At 35.9% G+C, this 22,482-nt stretch overlaps 1 protein-coding gene across 1 annotated transcript in view; it reads right to left on the bottom strand.

Moving 5' to 3' along the window:
- Nucleotides 1–22,482, bottom strand: part of TEX15 (testis expressed 15, meiosis and synapsis associated) — a gene marked incomplete at both ends in the record, with an annotated part of 38,789 nt that overhangs the window by 1,054 nt on the left and 15,253 nt on the right. The window contains 5 exon segments of the mRNA XM_079726643.1: nt 2,904–2,962; nt 4,809–12,169; nt 16,055–16,217; nt 17,087–17,233; nt 20,782–21,016. Of these exon segments, the coding sequence (XP_079582769.1) occupies nt 2,904–2,962; nt 4,809–12,169; nt 16,055–16,217; nt 17,087–17,233; nt 20,782–21,016 (7,965 nt within the window).

Here is a 22,482-nt window from a genome sequence, read left to right as displayed (position 1 = left end):
TTTCTGGTTTTATGTCTGAGAGACAAGATTTCTCTGCAGGATCTGAGGAATTCTTAAGAAATTTCTGAGAAGGTATCTCCTGGTCTTTTGAAAATGTGCCATCTACACGTTTTTGGTCAGAAATTGCCAAAGGAGAACAATCTTATCACTTTTCGTTTCAGCAACACTAAAATTTACATTTCTTTCCTTCATGTTATTTAAGCTTCCCTGTCGTCCACTGAAATCTTCTGAAGTAGCAGATGAAATATTAGTTAAATCTATTTTGCCCTCTAACTTTGACATACAAGTGTCTTTTAGGTTCTTTAAAGGTAAAAGTGAGCCAGGTAGTGATCACTGAATTTCAACTTTTTTTGGAGAGACATGGTTTCTTTTCAGATTGTCAGATGAACTTGGTCCTGTTTCATTTTCACTTTCGGGATGAGATCTCATAGTCCTATTGAGTGTAACACACATACAAACAACTTTAAATATACAGAGTCACAAAATTTCAATATAAATATATATTTGAAAATTTTATTTAGGAAAAGAATTCTTAAGATTCACATTTTCCTCTTTGTATTGGCACTATACAAGAAACATATTTCTCCAGTTTTCCTCCCTTGGTTTGAATTTAGATACTTTTCTTGCTGAAGGTGATATATTCCACATTTCAAATATATTTCCAATACATCTGAAAATACTGAGTGCTGCCAATATTGTAATAAATTATTTTACGCTTTGGACACTTCCTGATTTCAATTTTTTTGCAGTAGTTTCTAATTCATATACCTCCAACCTATTGACAATATTCTTTACTTGCAAATGGCCATATACAGCTGGTGAAACCACTAGCTGTGACCCCTACCCCCAAAAGACTATCTTGTCACAAAGTACTGAGATATTTTGTCTGTTCACGGTCGAGAGTAGGAAAAGCAGACTTCGAAAATTTCTTGCCAAGTGAATATCCTTGGCATTCCTATCTAAATTTAGACAGTCTCAAGCAGGGTGAAGGAAGCATTCATTATTGATGGTCTAGAGCCAGACAGTTAACACAGGTCTCCAGGGCAATTATATGTTTTTGGTGTCTCATCAGATTCTTTGAATTACAAGTGGAAAAGAACATGTTGAAAGAAAAAAGGAACCATTCCTCCACAGTCAAGAGAAATTAACCTTTGGCCTGGAATCTGTATATCCCACTCACGAAACTAAAAGCCCCTATTTTACTTAATCCAGCCTCCTTAAAAGGCACTTGAATGACAACCTACATCATCATCCAACCCAACAGAATACTTGGACAGTTTCCAGAAAGGACAATTTTGACTTCATCACATTTCTAATGATGTTTCAGTGATGTCTCAGCCTTATAGACTGACAGCTGCCTGTATGATCTATCCTTTTACCCACTCTCTTAGAGGATGTTCTTCCATGACCATGGCACCTTATATTAACCTTATATTAGAATTCATTTTCCTGCTAGGTGAGGCACAGTTTGATTCTTTGAGCAGCAAATACTACCTATACTTGCAAAACTTAGTTTTGTAAACTAAGTAAAACAAATCATCTTAGTTACAAAACTAAGATGATTACAGAACTGGTTTATTTTATGCCTCTGATAGCCTATTCATCCTTATGCCACTACACAATTATTTAAAGAGTCATCTGTGCCAGGAAAAAGATTCTAGAAATGTAGTAAATTAAAGATCATATTTAATTTTTTAAAAAATTAATTAATTTATTTATTTTTGGCTGTGTTGGGTCTTCATTGCTGCGCACAGGCTCTCTCTAGTTGTGGTGAATGGGGGCTACTCTTCGTTGTGGTGTGCGGGCTTCTCACTGTGCTGGCTTCTCTTGTTGCAGAGCATGGGCTCTAGGCGCACGGGCTTCAGTAGTTGTGGCTCGCAGGCTCAGTAGTTGTGGCGTGCGGGCTTAGTTGCTCTGCGGCACGTGGGACCTTCCCAGACCAGGGCTGGAACCTGTGTCCCCCTGCATTGGCAGGTGGATTCTTAACCATTGTGCCGCCACCAGGGAAGCCCTAAAGATTAGATTTAGAGAAGCAAAACCAAATAAGACAGAAATGAGAATGCTTATCTTCTTTTAGTTCATATTATTCATTTTCCTTTGTAGGATGGAAAAAAAGATGGTAAAAAATGAAGCTTGTCATAAATTGAAAATCTTACAGAGTTGAATGAAACAAGAGATGGTCAACAAGTCCAGTGGTGCCACTTCATGTCAAAATGAGAAAAACATAAATAATGTAGTGGGTTTTTAATAAAAATAACTAATTCAAAAAGAATTTAAAGAATTAGCCTTTATTCTGAAATCATGTTCTTTCTATATTGTGGTGGTAATACATCCTTTCATGAAACAGTAGTATACTTATAATATGTGAGTGTGTTTGACTAAGCTCCCACTTAGGAATAAAACTTGTCAATTTTTACCTTGTTAGCCAGTCTTGAAATTTGACAGGTCTATAAAATCCACAAGTTTAAAAAAATCGAATCACTTGCCCCATTCTACGCCCTTTTTAGTAATAAGCCAGTTGCTAAGCCCCATCAATTCATTAAATAATGTCTATCAAATACGACTTTTACCTTCTTATTCTGTAAAGCGTCACTCTTTTCTAAGCCCTGGCTGACATACTACTTTTAACTGTACTTAGAATCTCCTTACCCTTTAAATCACTGTGAAAACGCATTTCACAGGATATTATCTTTCAATCCTTACAGAATGAAATTCAAACTCCTTAGGCCTTACCTAAGACACTGCATAATCTGAAACTTCTTCTCCCTCCTTAGCTAACTCTTCTCCCCTAAGTTACATGTATAACCCAACAGAGGTAATAAATAAAGGTTTTAGTCTTGTTCCTTAATATGTGCTCAATTTTGTTTAGTTTTTCTTCAGACAGGGATGATGGCAACTCCTACCTTGGATGCTTGAATGTTGCCTTTTCTCTGTTGATTTTTGTGACATCTTTCATGTTAACCTATGTTTAAAAAATACAGAGAAAAGCTACATTGTTGATGGTTTACAGTACAATATTTATTATTTTAATTATCAGACATTTGCAATTGCTTGTTCTGTCATCATCTAAAATGCACTGTCTGAAACTATATTCATTAATGATCCTCTCCTTCAAAACTCAGTGACTCTGCTGGACTTCCCATATTTCATAAATGTTTGGAGAAACTTTTTAAAAAAGCAATCTGCAACATTCTTTTTACCCACATCTTACAACACGTCTATTTATGACTGCTTCTTATTTTATGCCCTTTTTAATCAACCAGTCACTCAGTGCCACTGTTAAGTAATGTCTGTGAAGTATGGGTTTTCCTTTCCTATTCTGTAAAACAGCACCTCTTTCTAAGACCCAGATGACTTACTACTTCTAACTATACTCAAAATCTCTACTCTTTAAAATCACTGAGAAAACACAGTTTACAGGACACTACCCTTCAATATGTACAGAACGAGTTCAAACTCTTCAGGCCTCTATTTAGAACATTCTGTTATCTGAAACGATATGCTTCTCCATCTTTAGCTTACTTCTGTCCACTAAGTTAAAATGTTTGTTCCAGACTTAATTTTAAACCCATTTCTCAAATAATGTCAATAAGCATTGTGTCTTTGGTCACATTATTTTCCATAGCTTGGATACCCTCTTCATTTTTTTACCTTCATCTGATAACATTTTTTCCTTTAAGGAAAAGCTTTGATCTGTGTCCTTCTATGAAATCAATGAATAAATCTCTATTTTTAAAAGATTTTGCTTTTCTTCTCTATACTGACAACACCTTTTTAGTAATACCTTCATTTTACTCTTGATGTGGAGTACACAACTTGTGTTGTTCTTGTGTTTTGGAAGCATGTTTATAAACTGGTTGTTAATTAAGCATTTTCCCACAAACACAGTGCAATAAATGATTTGTTTCCTAGTCTCTAGAACTAGAGTTTAACTAACGAATACAATTAGAGTAAGCTGAGAAAGAATCCTACTTTTCATTTTGCGTATAGGTCTCTCTTTCTTCACTTCTGAAATGAGAAATTCTCAAAAAATTTTGAGTAGTCTCTGAGGGTGGAGTAGGGGCAGTTCTTAATACGGGCTCTGGAGCTAGGCTGCCTTGTTTTATATCTAAGCGCTTCCGTTTACTAACTTTGTGACCTTGGGAAAGTTATTTAACCTTTCTATGCCTCAGTTTCTGTACTTTTTAATAAGATAATAACAGTGCCTACATCATAAGCATTCTGTGAAGAATAGAAAAAGTTAATGTTTGTACATTCATTAGAACGCTGCCAAGTATTTAATAACTGCTATATAAAATTTGTTAAATAAAATGTACTTATGCAGGACTAACTCCTTCATAATCGTCTATTTTAAAATATCTGTACTATTTCTCTGTGTGGATGATAATGGTCAAGAACACAGACTCCACTGTCAATTTTTAATATCCACAACATTAAGTATAGCCTCATACAGAAGCTACTCAATAAATACTTGGTCACTTGCTTAACTCACATTCATAATATGGACTTTTCCTTAAGCCGTTATTAAAATTCACACCCTTCCAAGAAGTCTTTTCTAAATAAAATAATTAATTTGTAAGTTTAAAAGTAGACATTTGCAAGGCTATCTCTCACATATACAAATCATTCATATCATTTCATAGATAATATGGATTGTTTAATCCAATAGTTGTTAGTAAATTCATTTTGCAAGGCAGTAAAGCATTCTCAATTTTTACAATTCTGCAAACTACGTACTTGTTTGCTTAAAGAGTAGACTTGTTCTCAAAAAGAATACCTACATAGGTTTCGCTTAAAACATTTGTTACCTTTTGTTTTTTACAACTGGAAACAGTAGTATTTTCCTCTTGTTCCTCTTGAGGGTCTTCACATTTGTCTACAGTGAAAGGTCGTTTTTTAGAGGAATTTGAAACGTTTTTCATTATGTACTGTGAAATTGAGGGCACCTTCACACAAGTACTGGACTTGTTGATATTCTTCCTAGGTTTTACATGAATATTCATTTCTTCCTTTCTCTCCAGGTGGAAAGTCTTCTTTCTGTTATGTTGCATTTGCCACAGGATAAAGGAAATGGTTAATTTAGCATTTTTAGCACATATTATCTTCATATGTTCAATAGTTTTCATGACTTTCATAATATGGGCCATTTTCCCTAAGTCCTTCCGAGGGGCAGCCATCACATTTGTGAGCAGGGTGGAAAACTGATTGTAGTTGTATTCTAACTCTGTCACAGTGCTTCCGTAATTTATGGATGCTATACATGGCACAAAGTCAATGTATGTGGAAACAGAATACTTAGACTTCTTTAGAAGTGTTTTTATTTCTGAGAGTTCTTCAAGTTCTCTTGAGAGCAAATGAAGAGCATAGGAGCAATTAACAGCTTCATTATATTTGTAGATAACATCCAGATCTTTCTTATGTTCAGATATAGCAGTCTCTATCACTTTCCAAAGACAGTCTGCTGAATTATCTTTAAGAAATGAGAAAGAAGTCATTTTTTCTTGGCACTGAATCAGTTCAGGAAGAAGTGACAAATCAAACCAAAGCATACCTCGAAACCTCTGTTTGTCTAGTTTCTTCGCCATTGAGTTTTTAAGAAAGTGAACTGTTTCTGAGAGCATGACGACTTCAATATAGGTTTCAATGGCCGCAGGTTTTAAAATTACTGCCTCATGGTTGTCGTTTTTCACTATGTCCAAAACATTTTCTTGTGTGATAAATATATTATCTATGTTATCTTCTTGCAGCAACTGAAAGTATTTTTTTAAAATTTCTAAGTGATCGGTACATCTCAAAGTGAGTTCCCGTAGTTTTTTAAAGTCTGCAAATTCAGCTTGATCCAATATTTCACTAATACAACAGATATCTGGATGTGAAAGCAAAGTACTGTTAAACCTAGAGTTTTCTATGCTAATTGTTGCTTTGTTTACTAGAGCATTTGACTTTCTGGAAGTAATCTCAAGCCCAGTACTGGAAATGCGTTCACTGCTTAAATCTTTAGACAACGTATCACATATCTTCTGCAACTTAGAAAAAGCATGTTGATTCATTTCGAGTAGTATTTCTTTGCTGTTCTTTCCTGAGTATTTTTTGCAGAAAGACTCTCTCTTTTCTTTCCAAACGAGACTTTTTGCAGCATCAAAAAAGATATGTTCCAGACCATAAAGAGATATTTTAATACTTACTGCCTCATTGTTCTTGATAAAATTAACTTTTGAGGAGATCATTTCTATAATAATCCATAGATGGTCTTGTTTTCCTGGACAGGAATCATTTTGGGGAGAGTCCGCATATATACTGATCAGATTTAATGTACTTTTTCTCAAGGATTCTAGGTCTCCTAAACTATCTCCAAAGTTAACTCCACAGGTAAATGGAACAGAAAGAGAAAAGTCAAAGCAATCAGAACAATGTTTCATTATTGCCTCACACTCATTAATCTGTCGTTTGTATTTTAAGAACATGTAGTATGAACTGATTTTCCTTTTGGTTTCTTCAAACACTTCAACCAACTGATCATGATAGTTTTGCAACTCACAGAATGCAAGATATTTTAACCTGCTTTGAAAAGCAGGATAGAAATTGGATTGTTGTTGAAACCCACGTGGTCTGCCAAGCAGCTCACTGTACAATGTCTCATCATACCAAAGCAAGCTTCGGAATGTTGGCTCACCTCCTAAGAGCCTTGTTTTGTTTTCAATGAACTGAATAGTTTCCATCATCATTTGGAGTTCTACCAAGGAGTCAAGAGCACACGGTTTTAATTTGTGTCTGCAGTTATTCCACAGGTTTTGTTCTACCAACAGGTCTCTTGATATCAAGATTTGTTTAAATGAACATTCTTGTTTTCTTTCAAAAGCTTCAACAAATAAAGGGAGAATATTTTGACAAACTTTAGTTTCTTCCTGTAGAATCTGCAAAGATGATGCTTCATCTGCCCTCTTCAAAATTTGAGCTATCTTAGCTATAGGAGCCAAATTATTAGTTAAGCAATGTTCTTCTTTTAATTCATTCATGTATGATGTAGGCATCTTTGGAGGAGGAGAGATGTTGGAGGTTTCAGAGTGGGCATGTAGAAGAGGCATATGATTCATTCCTGTAATGCCTGGTTTGGAATTACAGGCTCTTCCTGAGTGCATTGTGGAGTCAGACTGAGAGTCATGACTGACTTTTCCCTCCTCTTTCTCTCTTTTGTTAAGCTGATTAGAAGCAGTGTTACTCAAAGAGACTGCCTCAGTAGCATCTTTAATGCTCAAATGAGAATCAATCAAGTTGTTTTTAACTGTTTTCTCACTTAAGTAGGAGAATTCTTCTAATGTCTTATTCTTTTGATTTTTGTACTCAGTCTTAACACTTGATCCTTCATCCATGTTTTTGTGAAATGAATCTTTTGCTTTCTCTGCTTGTTTATCTTTCCACATTTTTCTGTCCTGAATGTCTTTCTTTGCAGTACATTTTGGGGAAGAAGAACCCTTTATGTTATCTTTTAAGAGCAGAAAACTATCATTGGAAAATAGTTTCTTCATCATATTGTCCTTACTTTCTTCAGTTACTGATGTGAAATCCAACTCAGAATTCTCAATAACATTTGTTCCATTCCCGTCTATGTGGAAGCAATTACTTGAAGAGCAATGTTCTGTCTTTAGCAGCTCCTTTCCAGCACATCCTTGTTGACAGTGTGGTACAATGGTAGACACTGCTGAAGAATCTACAGCAAAAATGCTCTGTTTATTCAGGTAAGATTGTGAAGATTCTTCCTCAGTGTCTGTCACTAGAGTGGCTGATAACGATTGAGGAATACTGTTACACTTTTTGCTTTTTATCAGAGTTAGATTTAATGGTTCCATAAGGAAGTTTCCTGTAATAATGCCTGGTTTGGAGCTCTCATTAGGATCTGTCCATTTTTCTATAGGAAAATTTACTTCCAGGTTTCTTGTACAACCAGATAAAATAAGGTTATTTGGTTTGTTGATATCAATGTTAAAAACATGCGTCACACTTGATTCTAAGACTGCAATAGTTTTTACCTTTGTGTGGGCTATACAAGTTGCATCATAATTTTTGTCCATGCTAAAATTTACGTTGCTTTCTTTTATGCAAGTTAAAGATACTGAATTCCTTTTACTTATTACTTCATTAGCTTCAGAACTGTTTTCTTTTGTTGTACTCTTAATATTACCATGTGCTGAATGGTTCTTAAGCTTTTCATGTTTACTAACGTTAGATAAAAACTCTGCATCGATTTGATTTTCTTTTTTAGTTAGTTTCTCATCTGGGCAGTCTGGGGAAGAGAGACACCCAGTTTTTCTAGAAAAGGGCTGAAGTTCTGATGATCTGGGATTTCTCAAACTGCTAGTGCTATAAGCTGACTGACTTGTCCTTTGGGACGTGGAGCAGAGGGCGAACTGTGATTCAGGACACTCTCGATCACAATATCCTCTCATGAGAATAGTGGTGGGACTTCTGGAGACACCGGACACATTTTTCTCCGAAAGGCACTTTGTGACTCTCTCTCCACTTGTTTTATAAGACTTGTGGTTTGATACATGAGTTAATGATTTATCAACTTCAAATCCCAAAGCCCTTTTCTCTCCAGGTTTGTTGTATTTTCTTTTTGACAAAAATTGCTTAGTGGAGTAATATCTTCTTTCAGACACAGAACTATAACCTCGAAGGTCACAACTTTCCCAGAAATTATTGCATATTACTGCGTAAGCTTTTGGTAAAGGGCCCTTTCTTTTTTCTCCCACTTTAGCTATAAGCTGCAAAGACGTGTGAACTCTTCTATGAGCTTTTTTTAAGTGAAGAACAGCTCTGTCAAGTTTTCTGGAAAGACATCTGCTTTTGCATAAAGATGCTTCGCTAGCTAGAATATCCAGGGCACTCCTAATGTGTTTTTCTGACCGTGAAAAGGTTTCAATTCGTCCTTGGGATAATGAAGAAAAACATTCCAACAAGTCCTGACTGGTTAGCCTCCTCCTATTCCCACAAATCTCGTGATGTCTTAAATCTTTATGTGGTATATTCTGGTCCCTAAAACGTGTATGTGGCTTTCTTTTGCTAATTCTTGATTCTGTGTCCTTTTTACTTCTAGTATCATTACAATCGTTTTTTGACTTTGTAAAGGAACGCCTGCTTTCGTTATTTACTGTTGTGACATTAGAAGGTTCAGTAAGCAAAGGTCCCTTGTTTTGCTTTTCAGGCACATGATTCAAGTGTGTATTATGACTCAAGTCAAAAGAAAGTGAGGTTTCAGATTTACTTACTAGTCCTGATTCTTGCCTTACATTACCAAATTCACCTTCAGATGGATGATGTGAATTTTCACCAGAACACTGGGAATGAATTTCAAATCGTGGAACTTCTTCCTCCTCCTCCTTTATTTCTGATTTTATGGCTTCAGTTCTATATTTGCAGAAATTATCTTTCAATGCAAGGGATTCAATAGCAGGACTGAATCCTTGCATAAATACATTAGTAATCCTAACGTCTAGATCAGGAAGTAAAATTGGGTTGAAGAGCTCTGCTTTGTTTTTTGCTGTAGAGAAGTAAAAACTACTTTCCTCAGAGCAATGCTGATCGCTATTCTCCCTCCTTGTGGTGCTTTTCAAAACTTCTGTCTCCCCATTAGTGCTTCCTAACAGACCTTCCCAATTCATGCGAGACTTCAGAGCCTCGTATGAGGCCCCGAAGTCTTCATAGAGTACATTTCCATGGCTATGAGCGTCCTGTTGAGATAGAAAAGCATTGTCACTCCGTTCTGATCCTACTTCAATCTCATTATCCAATTTGATGCTTTGAAGAACTGAGTTGTCACTTACTGACTGATGAAATGAGTAGTGTAACTGATTTTTATCCATATCTGTTTCACAATCAGAAACTCTATATTTTACTAACAAACCAAAATCTGGACTCTCAGAAGAAGAAGTTTCTTTAAACTGGTATCTTCGGTGATCTTCGAGATTTATGCCTAACGCAGGCACTGGAGCATCAGCTATCTGAACCACAGCATGTGAGGCTATATGCCCTGAAGAACCTGCAATTTTGGGAAATGCTGTGGAAACCAAATGCTCTATAGTCCTTCCAGTATTTTGAATATCTTTTTCTTTTATGGCAGTTACGGTATCTTCATTTTCTAATAATGTAGATTCTGTGGACACATATTTTTTTCCCCGAGTCAAATTAAATGTAGTAGAAAATTCTTCAGAACTCAGAATTTCTATGCTATTGTAATCTTTATTCTCCCTCCTTTCATCTACAGTGGTAAAATTTTTGTTTGCATGAAAACTCTGCTTCTCATCTCCATGTATATTCCCTATGTTGTTTTCTATAGACAAAGCAATGTCTTCCACTTCAGCCTCATTCTGGCTTTCTTTATCATTATCTCTCTGTTCTCTGCAATCAATATTCAGGTGCACATCACTGTTCAACTGTGAATTACAGAACTGAGTGTGATCTTGACCTTTATTGTTAACTTGAGAATTTTCTTTGCAGTCTCTTTCACTGTTCTCTAAGGACACTGGATCATTTCCATTTCTCCTTTTAACACATATATGTTCTCTAGCTGTGTTGCAATTTGCATTATGAGCTGTTTTAATGTCATGAGATGAAGTAACAGCCAGTAGTTGTTTGGCCTGGGGAATGTCTTTTGCTTCCTGGAAAGCATCAGTCATAACGCTAACACAGTTTCGATCTGGTTTTTCCAATTTCAGTTCCATTCGTTTTTGAGAAATGGTAAAACTTGTATGAATGTTATCTTTGTACTCTAAAGAGTGCTGAGGATGCTTTTGTGGAAGGTTCTCCAGTCTTGGAGTAAGATGATTTTGTACTTCCAATACTAGGTGATCTAGCTCATACTTCTCCTCTGTGGTAGATGAGAAAGATTTTGGCTTTTCTAACCCTTGAGTAATTAATATTTGATCACAATTTTCCACCAAATAATCAAGATTCTCATTCTCTTTGTTGTCTTGATGCAAAGAAATGTAACTATCTACTGGACTGATTTTTGTTTTATTAGTAAAAGAATTATCACTTTCTTTCCATAAATTTTGCTTTTCTTCATGTTTGGAATTGTCTTCTGGCCCAGTGAAGTTTCTCATCTTTCCAATATCTTGAATGTACTCATGTATGCTTTCTTTGCTTTGGAGTGGAAAAAGTGTAGGCATTTGGTGACCAGTCTGATATACAGTTTTAAAATTAGAAGACTGTGATTCTGGAGAGATGTGACTATTATACCCTTTTGTACAAGTATTCACTGATTCATAAGAGTCATGTGGCTCACTATTTTGTTCAATTAAAAGTGGAATGCTGCTCCTCTGCTGGGATCTCTGAGCTTTTTTCCCACTGTGTTTTTGGGTTTCAACTTCTGAGACTACATTTGACACACACATTGGGAAGGAAAAATTATCCTGGCTCTTACACTGTTCTGCCATGGTAATTTTATTGGGAGCTGTACAATCATAGGTCTTAGAGCCCATGCTGTGAGCCTGGGTTTGTGAATCATTCAAAGAAATTTTGAAGCAAGGGGCATCCAAATAATTAGTAAGAACAGTCTGATCACCAGGCATGACTTCAGATGACGAGGCAGGATTAGTTGGCATAGATGATAGGTTTATTTCTGAATTAGCAAAATCTAAACTCTTCTCAAATGGCAAAATCTCATTTAAACCTGTAATAGTATTATGTTTTCCCATGCTTTCTTCTCTCTTCATCAGCCTTGGGTCTTTGAGGAGTTTTGAAGTAATAACTGTGCTTGAGCCAATATTGTTATGAAGGGGAAAAGCAGCAGCAAGATCACTTAAAACATCTTTAAGATGTGTCAAATTTAAGAGGTCACCATTATTAACACTTTCTCTGGTATCACTGGGAATAAATGAAAGACCTGAATCATATGCATGTACTTGAGAAGTGTCTCTACATTCTGCTGAACTGTGCTCCATCTGTCCACTGTATGCTTCAAGTACAGAAATGTTTTCATTTTGCACATTTCCATAGGAGTTAGAAATATTTGAGTTGTAAGGATTTATCTCTGAATTTAGTTCACTGCATGAACAGTTTTCCTGAACAAATGGATCTATAGGTTTCCTGAAATGCTCAAAGATGACAGTAGCATCTTTTCCTTTTCCAATTCTTTTGGCCACCGTACAGTTATTCAGAGACCGTGTTCTTTCTGTGGAAATAATAAGAAAATAAGGAAAAACAGGAACAAAAAGTGTTTCTTCAGGCAACTCTATTAATGCAAGTAAACTATGTCATAAGCGGTTTTAACTGAAAGTCCATCAAATAACCTAATAATGATTAAAGTATGTTCTCAGCAGAAGAAGCAAGAAGAGAAGAGGAGGGTAACTGACCAATAAGGTATAAATGACGTAGCATGAAATTCTGCCCTATAGACCCATTATAAGTATTTGCCATAAAAAATTTGAATTTTGACAAATACTAAGAAATAGAAAAATTAAATAGGAATAAAACCATGTTGCTCACAGACTAGGTGTTTCTTATATTAATTTCCTATATGCAGATATTTAATAATAGAATCTATACATTATTAGGTAAAATTGTCTCCCTCTACCTACTGTTAACTTGCTTCTTTTCCCTCTACCACAGGAGAACAAAAATGGAAAGGAAAGAGGAATAAGGTAAAGAAACAGGGCGGGGGGGAAAGATCAAAAAGTTTGCACAAAATCCTTCCCAGGAGCCAAAGCAAACCACTACCTCTGTTCCATTATGAAATAAATATTCTGGCAAATAATAAACATAAATAAAAACCAGGAAAATAGAAGCAAATTTTCTTTTTATAATTATAGAGATTTATTCCTAAAATTTCATAAAGCACTTCATGTAATAACAAAGGAACTTATAAAAACACATATTTAGCAAGTAAAATGTGCACAAAGCATTCATAGCTAACTAATACCATGAAAATACCATTGTTAAAACAGATTATTAATGAGGAGTTGCTCATGAACAATATATGAAGTTATAATCATATCACTGGGAACGTACCATGAAGTTCTTTTTCACAGAATGTTAAAAAATAGCTCTGTTGAAGATTTCTAAATTATATAACTATTGTGATTATCCTTTTAATTACAGTAAGCTATAGTGGAAATATGTTCGAAAATAGAGATGTGGGACTTCCCTGGTGGCGCAGTGGTTGGGAATCTGCCTGCCGATGCAGGGGACATGAGTTCGAGCCCTGGTCCGAGAAGATCCCACATGCCACGGAGCAACTAAGCCCGTGCGCCACAACTACAGAGACTGTGCTCTAGAGCCCGGGAGCCACAACTACTGAGCCCACGTGCCACAACTACTGAAGCCCGCGTGCTAGAACCCGTGCTCCGCAACAAGTGAAGCCACCACAGTGAGAAGCCCGTGCACCGCAACGAAGAGTAGCCCCCGCTCGCCTCAACTAGAGAAAGCCCACGCGCAGCAACGAAGACTCAAGGCAGCCAAAAATAAACAAATAAAAATAAAACTAAAAAAGAAAATATAGAGATGTAGTGCTTAAGCTGGAGTGGACAGAAAAAAAGGAAAGGTGGATCCCTATACCTCCTTATACTGAAATAAAACAAAATTCATTAAAAAATAAAGCCATAAAAATACTGGAAGAAAACATGGAGGGATAGTTTTATAATCCTGGGGGTAGGAAAGTACTTTCTAAGCATGGATGGAAGTCAGAAAACCAAAAATGAAAAATGATGTCAATTACATACAAATTAAATATTTTAATAGGTCAAACCCATGATAAAACTTAGAAAAATAAACTGGTGAAAAGAATATTCTGAATGAGACAAACTTCGTACATAATTACACATATATTGGAATACATAAAGAATATACAGATATCTTCAAAAGGTTAATAAAAAGACTATGCAATAGATAGTTGGGCAAAGTACTTAAGAAAATCACAGGTTAAGTAAAAATTGTCAACAAACACAAAAAGATGTCCAACCCCACTAAATACACAAGAAGATTCATATTAAAAAACCTTTTAGATGGCAAAGATTCTGAAGGATAAGTAATTACCCTTTTCAAGATAAAAACACTCAACAAACTGGGAATAGAAGGGAACTTCCTCAACAGGGTAAAGGACATAAAAAACCCCACAGCTAACATCGTATTTATTGGGGAAAGATGAACACTTTATCCCGAGGTTCAGGAACATGCTATATACCTGAGAGCAAAGAAAACACATGTCTACACCAAAACTTGTTCAAGAATGCTCTTAGCATAATTACTCATAATTGCCAAAAGGTGGAAGTGACCCACATGGTCAACTGATGAATGGATGAACACAACATAATGTATCCATGTAACAGAATATTTTTCCATAAAAAGGAATGAGGTTCTGATACATGCTGCAACATGCAAGAAGCCTGAAAACGCTGTTAAGTGAAAGTCACCAGTCATGAAAGGCTACTATTTATGACTTCACTTAATGAAATGGCCAGGCCAGGCCAGGCTAATATATAGAGACAGAAAGCAGATTAGTGACTGTGTAGAGGTAGTGGGGGGCTTAGGGGAAAAGGGACATGAGAGCTTTCAATGGGTAAAGAGTCTCTTTTTTTGAGGTGATAATGATAACATATCACACTCACTAGGCTGGCAGAAACATTTTTTAAATTTAATTTTTATTTTATACTAGAGTATAGTTGATTTACAATATTGTGTTAGTTTCAGGTGTACAGCAAAGTGATTCAGTTATACATATAAATATACCCATTCTTTTTCAGATTCTTTTCCTGCATAGGTTATCACAGAATACCGAGTAGAGCTCCCTGTGCTATACAGTAGGTCCTTGTTTATTATCTATTTTATATATAGTAGTCTGTATATGTTAATCCCAAACTCCTAACTTACCCCTCCCCTTTCCTTTCCCCTTTGGTAATCATACATTTGTTTTTGAAGTTTGTGAGTCTGGCAGAAACATTTTTTTAAAAGTATATGGGGCTTCCCAGGTGGTGCAGTGGTTAAGAATCCGCCTGCCAATGCAGGGGACACGGGTTTGAGCCCTGGTCTGGGAAGATCCCACATGCCGCAGAGCAGCTAAGACCGTGCGCCACAACTACTGAGCCTGCACTCTAGAGCCCGTGAGCCACAACTACTGAGCCCGTGTGCCACAACTACTGAAGCCTGTGCGCCTAGAACCCCGTGCTCTGCAACAAGAGAAGTCACCGCAAATGAGAAGCCCGTGCACTGCAATGAAGAGTAGCCCCTGCTCACTGCAACGAGAGAAAGCCCACTTGCAGCAACAAAGACCCAATGTAACCAAAAATAATAAATAAATAAATAAATTTTTTTTAAAAAAGAAGTATACGTACTGGCAATGATGTAGAGTAATTAGGTAACCTGACACAACCACTTTTGAAAACTGTTTGACATTGGCTTTGGATTAAGTTGCACATTCCTAATGTAGATGTATACGCTATAGAAAAACACTTGCACATATGCACTGAGATACATACACGAACGTTTAAAACAGCAATACTTGGAATATGAAGAAAACTACAAAATGTCAAAACATCTCATAGGAATAGTGTATAGTCACAAAATTCAATAATATGGTGTGTGTGTGTGTGTGTGTGTACACAAATATATGAGTGAAAATGAGGAAACTACAGTTATACGTATCAGCGTGGAAGAATCACACAAACATAACACTGAGCAAAAGAAGTAACAAAAATAGCTGCAATGGGCTCCCCTGGTGGCGCAGTGGTTGAGAGCCCTCCTGCCGATGCAGGGGACACGGGTTTGTGCCCCGGTCCGGGAAGATCCCACATGCTGTGGAGCGGCTGGGCCCGTGAGCCATGGCCGCTGAGCCTGCGCGTCCGGAGCCTGTGCTCCGCGACGGGAGAGGCCATAACAGTGAGAGGCCTGCGTACCGCAAAAAAAAAAAAAAAAATAGCTGCAATGTGATTCTAGATATATAAAATCGAAAACAGGTAAAGCACAACTATTTTGTTTAGATATTCATAATGTATTAGAAAATCATATTCAGAAGCTGTAAGACCACCACAAATGTTACTGAAGTAGAAAAATATATGTATCTTACCAGCCCTCTTAGGAAGTCCTGTTGAGAGGCATCTCAAAGATGTCATAAGGTGTCCATTATCTACTTTTTGACCAATAAATTTTACTGTTACTATTGCATATGGAAGACACTGCCTAGGTTTATCTACTGGCTTTGAAAGATTATTATATTCATAGAAGTATACCTAAAAGATAAAGAAGGAAGAGAACATTTTTATGCTGATTAATTTTTGCAGACTTGAATAAGCTCCTATTTAAAAAAATCTAGATACTGCATGTTGTTATTTATTAATCAGCTTCCATACAGCCCCGCTCTCCCTGCCTTCTTCAACCCTAGTTTTCCTGAAGAGGAATTTTTTTTCCCCACAGCATATTTTTTCCTTGATAGGCTTCCAATATCAGCAGAAACAGACACAATCTGTTTTTTAAATAAAAAAGTATTTTTTCATTAAAACTTCAATGTTTTGCATATGCTGGGAACCACTATATTTTATTTGGGAGGAAAAGTCAATTAGAAAAATAACAATAGCTTAATACATCTTACATGTGGGAGCATATATATATTTCTAAAATATTTATCCTCATTTAATCATATATATGATTATATATAGTATGTATTACATAATTTAATCTTCTATAAAAGATTAAAGGTCTACTAAGTGTCTCAGTAACATATGACAGAAAATTACTGTGTACTAATTAGTCTACCATGTAATGACTAATACATAAGCCTTTTCTCCTTTTGCGAAGATCAATAACATTTCAAAGTAGCCTTTTTTGTTTTGCAAGTTAGGAATTAATCTACAAAACATCTAAATAAAAGCAGCCACTGTACTTAGAATGAAGTTAAACGTAAATCTGGAAGCCTCTTTATTAATGTTCTGAGATCGCAAATATTAAAGCAGCTTTTACTATCTATTTATTTAGGTCATATTATGGTGAATGAAGTAAGAGATTTCCATTTAATATTTTGGGCAGTTGTTTTAAGGCTTGTATCATACAGTGTGAGGCATGTGACCTTCAAGTTGGCAAATGAACCAAAAAGTTAACATACTGCTGAACTGTAGGCTTGTAGTTCAATGGTATCTTTCAAAGAGGGTAAACTTCTTGACATATGGCAGTCAAAGTTAGGAGAAGGATCCAAAGAAACTTTGTTTTTATCCACTGAAGGCTGAATTTTCTTTACTTTTCCAAAAAGAACCTGGAAAAAAAAAAGGCAAAAAGAAGGTAAATAAAAATATACCGAAACACTTTAAACTCTCATACTAGGAAAGTAAAGCTAGCTTCTTTTTTAAGGAAAGAAGTTCCAATGGAGAGATAATCCATGTCCCAGATAATGGCATGACTTATTGTAATTATGTCAATTCCCCCTTAAATTAAACTCAAAGACTATAGTAGTTTCAATAAAAATTTCAGAAAATCCATTTGTAGAAATGAGTTTTAGTTTAAAAACTTCCCTGGAAGACTAAACAAGAATAATATATAAAATTTTGGAAACAATTTTTTGAAAAAAAATTTGGGTCAGAAATAGAGAATGATGGAACAGGAAAGGTGACATGCACTTCCAGATATTACTTTTTAAAAGAATGGTACTACCACAAAAAAAGGCAGAGAGGGGGAAAAAGCCGCACAAAATAAAAAGCCCAGATAAGTCCAAGCACCTATAAAAATATGATATTAAAAGCATCATTTGAAATAAATGAAGCAAAACCAGATTATTCAATAAATGGTGTGGACTTGAAAAAAATTAAATTCCTCTCAACCTATAAACCAAAATAAATACCTAACAAGGTAAACATTTAAGTAATATAAACACTGTAGAAAGAAATACAAGCAAATATTTATCTAACTTCCAAGTGAGGATTCTTTTCTAAGCATATTGCCAAAAAAACATGAACTAAAAACAAATTTCACTGTAAAATATTCCAAAACTTCTGTACATCAAAAACAAATGAGTATAAAAATTAAAAAAAACATGAACTAATTAAGTGATAAAAGGTGGGGGGAAAGTGCAATTAATATGAAAACAACTACAAATTTTATTTAAGTCAGCAATTCTATTACTTTTATTTTTTAATATGCTAATAATTCATTCAAAATTGAAAACAATACTAAATGTAATGTGGTACCCTGTACTTGGATACTGGAAGAGAAAAAAACATTAGTGGAAAAACTGGCAAAAGCTGAATAGTCTGCAGTAAATAGTACTGTATCAATGTTAGTTTCTTTTCATTTTATTTTATTATTTTTAAAATTGAGATATAATTGACATACACGCTGTTAGCTTCAGTTTCTTAGTTTTAACAGAGGTGCCATAGTTATATGAAATGTTAACATTAGGGGAAGCTGGTTAAATTGTATACAGGACCTTTCTGTACTACCTTCATAATTTTTCTGTAAATTTCAATTTATTACAAAATAAAATGTTTATTTAAAAAAGAAAACAATAAGTGATAAAACATTATACACAGAATAGCCTAGCTCTCAACATTCACTTTAATGAATTGATAATGCTTATGAATCAACTAGAAACAAAGAAAGGAAAAACCAAGAATCTAGCAAAGGATATTAATAATAGGCAGTTCACTAAATACTGCCAATGAATATACGCAGAATGTTAAGCTCAGCAATAACTATGAAAAAGAATAAAAAACTGAACCAACAATGAGAAACTATCACATATTAAAACTGGCAAATATCTTTTAAAAAATATAATACACAGAGTTAGTGATGATGTGAGATAACAGACATCCCCCACAGGCTGTGGAAAGGAATGTCAATTAGTACAACCTTTCTCAGGACAACTGGGCATTTCATATCGAAAGCTGTGAAAGTGTACACATACCTCTGACTCCTAATTTGACACATAGGAATTAATCAATTAATTCTTAGCAAATAATCACAGGTGTGTGTAAAATGTACCTACATGAATAATCAAAGTAGTATTTAAAAGTACAAAAATAAGAAAACCAAGTAATTTATATTCCAACATTAAAAAATGTGTTGCACAAATTTATGGTAGAGTTGTACAGGGGAATACTATGTAGTCGTTCAAAAGTATATTACAGAAGAATATTTATTTAATGACATGGAAAATGTTGATTTTACAATCAATGAAAAAAGCAAGTTACATAATATATAAAGGATGTATTTTGGGGCTTCCCTGGTGGCGCAGTGGTTGAGAGTCCGCCTGCCGATGCAGGGGACATGGGTTCGTTCCCCGGTCCGGGAAGATCCCACATACCATGGAGCGGCTGGGCCCGTGAGCCACAGCCGCTGAGCCTGCGCATCTGGAGGCTGTGCTCTGCAACGGGAAGAGGCCTCAACAGTGAGAGGCCTGTGTACCAAAAAAAAAGAATGTATTTTAATGACCATTATACAATGTATATCCATATATATGAGCAGAAGACTAAGTATAGGTATACAAAAAAATTGTGTCGTTATTAATGGGCTTTTTGGAGCTTCTTAGTAAGTTCCAAATTTTCTAAAATCAGTATGTATTATTTTTTAGTATGAAAATAAAAATAGGGCTTCCCTGGAGGCGCAGTGGTTGAGAGTCCGCCTGCCGATGCAGGGGACACGGGTTTGTGCCCTGGTCCGGGAAGATCCCACATGCCGCGGAGCAGCTGGGCCCGTGAGCCATGGCCGCTGAGCCTGCACGTCCGGAGCCTGTGCTCCGCAACGGGAATGGCCACAACAGTGAGAGGCCCACGTACCACCCTCCCCCAAAAAACTAAAATAAAATAAAAAATAAAAATAAATTATGCTTTATGAATTTGATAATACCTGAGGTCTAAAAATAATTAAATTATACCAAATGAACCGTTGGTTTTATGTGAATGTACACACATCCGAAGTTACACAACTGAGGATCCTGCCTACTTACTGTGATTTTAGTAGTTCTGGCAAAGCTGCAATTAACAAAAAAGTATATCTTAACCAGTTTGTCTGTTGATGCTTACAATTCTACTGTAAGATTTTTTTTTTTCAATTTTGAGTAATTTTAGACTTTAAGAAAAGATGCAAAACAGTTCAGAGATCCCATATACCTCTATCCTGTTTTTCCTAATGTTAACATCTTATATAAGCATGGCAAAATTATCAAAACAAAGAAATTAATATTGTGTAACACTATTAAGTAAAATAAACAGTAAGAGTGTAGCAACTTTGGCTTAAGTCAGAATTATTAATACCAATGTTTTGAGGAAAGACACTTAGAACACTCTGGTATTAATTATAGTCTGAACAAAAGAGAGAAAGATAAGAAGGTCAATTAGGAGAGAAAAAATATACATTAGGAAAACCAATATGATAAAGGCTGCCTTTGTTTACTTGAAGACTTTTATGCTGCACACCCACTAGAGTCAAAAATAGGGGAGGGCTTCCCTGGTGGCTCAGTGGTTGAGAGTCCCCCTGCTGATGCAGGGGACATGGGTTCGTGCCCTGGTCCGGGAAGATCTCACATGCCGTGGAGCGGCTGGGCCTGTGAGCCATGGCCGCTGAGCGTGCACGTACGGAGCCTGTGCTCCGCAACGGGAGAGGCCACAACAGTGAGAGGCCCGCATACCGCAAAAAAAAAAAAAATAGGGGAAAATTTTAAATGATGATGATGATAGTAATAAATAATTAATATTTATTTTATACAATGCAACTTTAAAACATTAATAATTCATATTGAAAGTAAAATACATTTAGGTCAATTTAAAGCAAACTGAATATAATATTTAGTATTTGTTTTGTGCTACCAACCTTAAAAATTATAATACTTTCTACAGTAATCCTTCTACTGTGAGCAAAATTCAAGGCCACATCAACATGTCTAAATATATAAATTCCAAGAAGAGGGTTGCCTAGTATCTTCAATGTAGATGTTCTGGTACTTATTCCATTCTGATATATCTCAGCCACATCACTCTGAGGAAGTGCTAAAAAGCAGAAATGTTCTTCAAGTTCTCTGTGTCTTCCACTTCCACGCATCTCCGACCTAAAGCAAACAGCGTGTAATTAAATGAGAACATCAACAGAATTTTCAAGGAGAAGATGAATACTTGAGTTAGCTTGCTACAGTTATGGTAACTATCCTATGGTAACAAGTTAGGCTGAAAAATCATCTAAGGAAAGAATTCAGAAAATAGTTCAATAACTACTTGTGTAGGCCAATGGAAATAAGGGCTAACATTTCCTGAATGCTAATATCCCCAGCACTGTTAAGACTTAACCGTTACAGGCATTTTGTCATTTTGTTCTCAAATCCCCAAGAACTGAATTACTGCTATTATTATTATTACTTATTATTGTCATTGTTACACACATTTTTAAAATGAGAAATATGAGGTTCAGAGGGTTAAAACTTGCCAAAAGAGTAAAGTGACAGAGTCGGAAATATATATGCCAATTCTTGTCCATTAAGTTCTGGAGCCAAAGTTCTTATTTGTGTCACAGAGGGAAGGACATGCATTTCTTAAATATACACAGAGAGAGACACATACACAATACACTTATACATGGTCAATTATTAGGGCCATTCTCTATTCTCCAGGGATCTAGGTCACAGCTGGGAGAAGCACGCTAGAATTTGTTTACAGGTTCCTATCTTGGCACTATGAAAATTATGAATCATTCTCAGAAAAGGTTATAATCTAAAGTACAGACACTGTTGAACGTTTACCCACATTCCACGAGAATCACTGAAACATATAAAACACCTATCCTTCTCCTCCAATTGGTGCACCGGGGAAGGGAGTTCTACATGGCCTGCTCAGGAGCAGCAGCAGTGGCAGCAACTGCCACAGCAGGTGATAGCGACAGAGAGGTTCAATCACTGGGACAGAAGTGTGATTCCAAAAGATTATCAGCAATGGAGAAGCTACAGAATCGAGAAAGTGGTGTGCATACCACAAAAGGAAAACTGCTCTTGAAAACCACGTGCTACCTATATTTGTTATTTCCTGGAACACCACTCAAAGAATTTGTGTAAGTATACTATGCACATTCATGTATTAATATTTATTTGCAAAAATAATTCACCTTTAACAGTAGACAGGCCCATGGCAACAAAACACATGGCAACAATAACAAGCAAGGCTCGCCGATGAGATCATGGCCATTTCTCTCAGTTCTGGAAATGTCAGCCTTAACTTTCAACTCCACCATCATCATCTCCTGCTCTTGTTTTTAGCTTGATGTTAGACTCTGTAAACCACTAAGATCTCTATGTCGATTGTTAAGGTTTAATTCTCACAGAAGAATTACAATACTTTTTTCTATTTTCCTAATTTCTCGTGTGGTTTTTCTTAGGATCTGGAAGAACTCCCACAACAAAAGCACAAAGCATGAGAGGGAGGTTTCGGAAATCAAAATATATTGTTGTAAGGTTCTTACAGCACACATGAATCACATTATGTGAAGGTGTGTTGTGATAAAGATGTATACAGGTATACCTTGTTTTAT

Source organism: Hyperoodon ampullatus, assembly GCF_949752795.1.
Source record: "Hyperoodon ampullatus genome assembly, chromosome: 20".
NCBI lineage: Eukaryota > Metazoa > Chordata > Mammalia > Artiodactyla > Ziphiidae > Hyperoodon > Hyperoodon ampullatus.
Note: the sequence above shows the minus strand (reverse complement) of the source record. Positions and strands in the feature narration are given on the sequence as shown.